The 3432-nt window shown below is 36.6% G+C and overlaps 1 protein-coding gene across 5 annotated transcripts; it reads right to left on the bottom strand.

Moving 5' to 3' along the window:
- Nucleotides 1–206: 206 nt before the first annotated feature.
- LOC118742820 (transcription factor grauzone-like) lies at nucleotides 207–2822 on the bottom strand. 5 transcript variants are annotated; one of them, XR_004993399.1, is made up of 6 exons: nucleotides 2367–2822; nucleotides 1962–2313; nucleotides 1557–1911; nucleotides 898–1477; nucleotides 578–840; nucleotides 207–352 (listed from the first exon to the last, which is right to left on the bottom strand). XR_004993399.1 is itself a non-coding variant. In XM_036475201.1 (6 exons), the coding sequence occupies exons 1-5, from the start codon at nucleotides 2475–2477 to the stop codon at nucleotides 655–657; spliced, it is 1584 nt and encodes a 527-aa protein (XP_036331094.1). In that variant the 5' UTR covers nucleotides 2478–2822; the 3' UTR covers nucleotides 207–352. The 5 variants fall into 5 exon arrangements, 4 of the variants coding, with proteins under 4 accessions (XP_036331094.1, XP_036331096.1, XP_036331097.1 ...); XM_036475201.1 differs by having other exon boundaries at nucleotides 655–840; XM_036475203.1 differs by lacking the exon at nucleotides 207–352 and having other exon boundaries at nucleotides 506–840; nucleotides 1557–1807; nucleotides 1865–1911.
- Between the last annotated feature and the right edge of the window lie 610 nt (nucleotides 2823–3432).

Below are 3432 nucleotides of genomic sequence, written 5' to 3'. Positions count from 1 at the left end.
CCAGAAGATCTTTGCTATCTCTAACTTTTACCTTTAACTTAATAAATGGTGTGATCGATTGCCCTACGCTCCTAGAGCAGGTCAACTTCAATGATCCTCTAAGGAATCTTCGCAGTCCTCTGCCGTTTTATGGAGGAAATTTTAAAACGGAGTAGGCCAGAAATGCTCCTATTTCAAGAGCTTTAAACGAATTTAACACGATCTCGAATTCTATCGACCTGGATTTCTCTTCCAAAAAGTTTATTTATTTTTTCTTCGATTTCGAAACTGTAGAGTGCTTTATGTTTTACACGTATCGTCTAAGTAGCTAAATTTTTATCTCTAGTCTGTAAGGAACGTCTGTTTCATCTGACTGCAATAAATAAATAAATAAACAAAGCGTTTAAAAATGATTTATAAATCGTAAAATGTTTACAGCAGAATGTCAAAACAATGCAACAGCTGTTCACTTGCAAGTTTTTGCTAGTTTTGTGTTCATTAACTTTTTCTGCTAGTTTTCTCTTCTTCTCAAGTTTACGCTCTATTTTGCTTTTACGCTCTCGCTGCAATGTTTTACTGGAGAAGTTACTATACAAACCTATTATTGAAATGAAGTGGAAAAAATTTACTACACCATTTTCACTGACACTCGCTGTATCTATGTAGTTCAAATACCTATACATCGGTCTGCTGTTTACTTATCACATACTGTGGATCTCCAATCTTGGCTTTGCGCCAAATATCCCATTCTACTGGATGCATTTTCTTCTTATGTGAGTGCATGTTCGCGCTTGAGTTAAATGTTCGTGTACAGAAAGGGCATTTGTACAGAGTTTCCCCTGTGTGCGTTGCCATGTGTTCCTATAAAGGATTATATAAATATAAATTGCCCTTAATTCAATAATAATCTGTGCTTACCCGTAATGATACAGCTTTCTTAAATGTTTTGTTGCATGCTCCACAAGTGAATACTTCTTTAGAATGCACGCATAGAATGTGGCTGCGAAGTGCTCGCCGATTCTTACAATTACGGCCACATTGGTCACATGTAAATATTAGTCCTTCGTCATTGTGGCGACCCAGATGCTGTCGCAGTATTTCCTCATCTTTCAGCCAACTGTCACAACCTGGCCGTGGGCATTTAACTCGAGGGCCAGTGGCTTCAAAATGTAAACGCACATGCTTTTCGAATGATTGCTTATCTCGTATTTCTTTAGCACAGACATGACAAACGTTGACTGCACGTCGATGTCGCATGCTAATGTGAATTTTCAATAGATCATTGCTAGCGAATCGACTTTTTGGACATTGTTCACATACGAAAGTACGCTCGCTTATAGGGACATGCGAGCCACGATGTAACTCCAGCAAATTTTGCCGTGCAAATTTCTTGGGACATTGATCGCATGCAAAATTGAGTCCTTCCGACTCATGTGCGTGCATCAGATGAAATTTTAGAGTATACTGATCGGAATAAACCTTTTCACATTCCTTGCACCTATGACAAATTTACATTTATAAGCGTTATACAAAGTCTGGAAAATGTTCAACACCAATAATAATGTGGATAAACATACTTGAAGAATTCGGGATCATGATGTTTATAAGCGTGCCGTACGATTTCAAGCCGGTCGAACAGTTTCTTATTGCAACAACGTACGAAGGCTTTTATCTTTGGGTGCTGTATTCGAAAATGCTTCCTCATTGAAATATAATCACCACTGATATAAGCACACAACTCACAAGTCATTTGGATGTATTTTTTTACCATATCATCGTCTTCTCTTGATGTCTTTACGCTAAATGTTTTCTTCCCTTTATGTTCGTGCTGCAAATTCTCTTCTTTTAGCATTTGTAATTTTTTAGTTGATATTTTTTCAATTACATCGTTTCTTACATTTTCTAAAGTAAAGTTGGCTGAATACGTACTACCTACAGGAAACAAAAGTGTGGATTATAACTTTTTTTATAAGTTTTGTTACCTCCGGAATTCCCAATAGTTTCTGCACTTGTATACATAGAAACATCGTTTTTTTCTAAACGAGTCCTGTTCGTCACTTCATCACATTCTACTTCGCAGAAAGGGTTCAGCTCGTCAGTCAGCCTTTTGCTAGCTTCATTACCCAACAAAGGAGTTTTGGAAAGCTCTTCTTTAATACTCAGGATGGGGTCAATAAATTCGTTGTCCATTTCATTGAAAGTTTCCTTCTTGAAGTCATAACTGGTGAGTGTAGCATGTCTTTTCTCTACTGTTACATAAAATTCATGGAATTCATTAACTTTCATCCAGCAAGCGGAACAAATAACCAATGAAATGTTGTCATCTGGATCGGGCTACAAAAAAAATCTCAATTTCAAAATACCAAGGACATTTCTACGAAGCATACCATAAACCAAAAGTGGCGTCCGAGTATATCAGCAATTTCTAGTTGCAATCCATTCTTATCGAATATATATAAGAAAGAATCGGAGTGTTTTATACAAAGTCTGCATAACATATCAAAGAATATCTATTTTGCAATGTAAAATACAGTAAATTTACTTTTTTTCTGGGGTTTTATGTTACTCTACCTAGAGCTAGGAATGTAAAAAAACATCAATATATCGAGCAAAATCGATGGTCGTGGCTTCAAACATCCGATGTTCGTCGATGTTTTTACGAATGCGATGTTAAATCAAAACATGGGTGTTTTAAAAAACATCGAAGATGTTTGTTGACTAATTTTTCACGATTTCATTTTGTGCGCGCTTTAAAATTTTGTGCCAACATTTAATAGCGATTAATAAGTACTTTAGTGGAATCATGCCCAAGTATGTTTCTTTAATAACTTTTCATATTACATTTAATAAATATTCATATATGTATACGTGTGGTGTAGTGATAAGCAGTGCGCGCTTTCACTCATCAACACCTGGGTTCAAGCCCTGGTCAAAGCAACATCGCAAAAAATTTAGAAAAAAGGTTTTTTCTTAACAGCGGTCGTCCCTCGGCAGGCAATGGCAAACCTTCGAGTGTTTTTCTGCCATGAAAAACAGCTTCTCATAAAAATACAATCGCCGTTCGGAGTCGGCGTAAAACTGTAGGTCCCTCTGATTTGTGTGACAACATCAAGGCGCACGCCACAAGTCGGAGGAGAGGCTCGGCCAAACACTAACATATGTGTACGGGCCAATCTATTATTACTATATAATGTGCTAGACTTTTATAAAAAAATTATAAACACAAAATAAACAAAAGAAAAAATAGTAAAAACTAATCCAAATGTCACTAAAATTAATCAGCTAACCACAAGTGTATATATCATGACGAAGGTTTAACATGAACGAACGAATAAAGATCACCCAGCACGGCGTGCGAGAAAAAAGTTATTTTTTTGCAGTGACGTCATTTTTTCGCCGCCATGTGAATAAAACGGAATGAAACCTGTGTGTGAATGAAAGAATCGATTAAAA

This window comes from Rhagoletis pomonella, unplaced genomic scaffold, assembly GCF_013731165.1.
Source record: "Rhagoletis pomonella isolate Grant_MI unplaced genomic scaffold, Rhpom_1.0 Rhpom_scaffold_00007, whole genome shotgun sequence".
NCBI classification, from domain to species: domain Eukaryota; kingdom Metazoa; phylum Arthropoda; class Insecta; order Diptera; family Tephritidae; genus Rhagoletis; species Rhagoletis pomonella.
Note: the sequence above shows the minus strand (reverse complement) of the source record. Positions and strands in the feature narration are given on the sequence as shown.

Bases quoted from the DNA above. Each gene is read 5' to 3' on its own strand.
- LOC118742820 (XM_036475201.1), bottom strand. From the start codon at position 2,477: ATGTTATGCAGACTTTGTATAAAACACTCCGATTCTTTCTTATATATA. The intron at 2,314-2,366 runs GTATGCTTCGTA...TTTTTTTTGTAG, and splicing joins GACGCCACTTTTGGTTTATG to CCCGATCCAGATGACAACAT. The intron at 841-897 runs GTAAGCACAGAT...AATCCTTTATAG, and splicing joins AGAAAGCTGTATCATTACGG to GAACACATGGCAACGCACAC.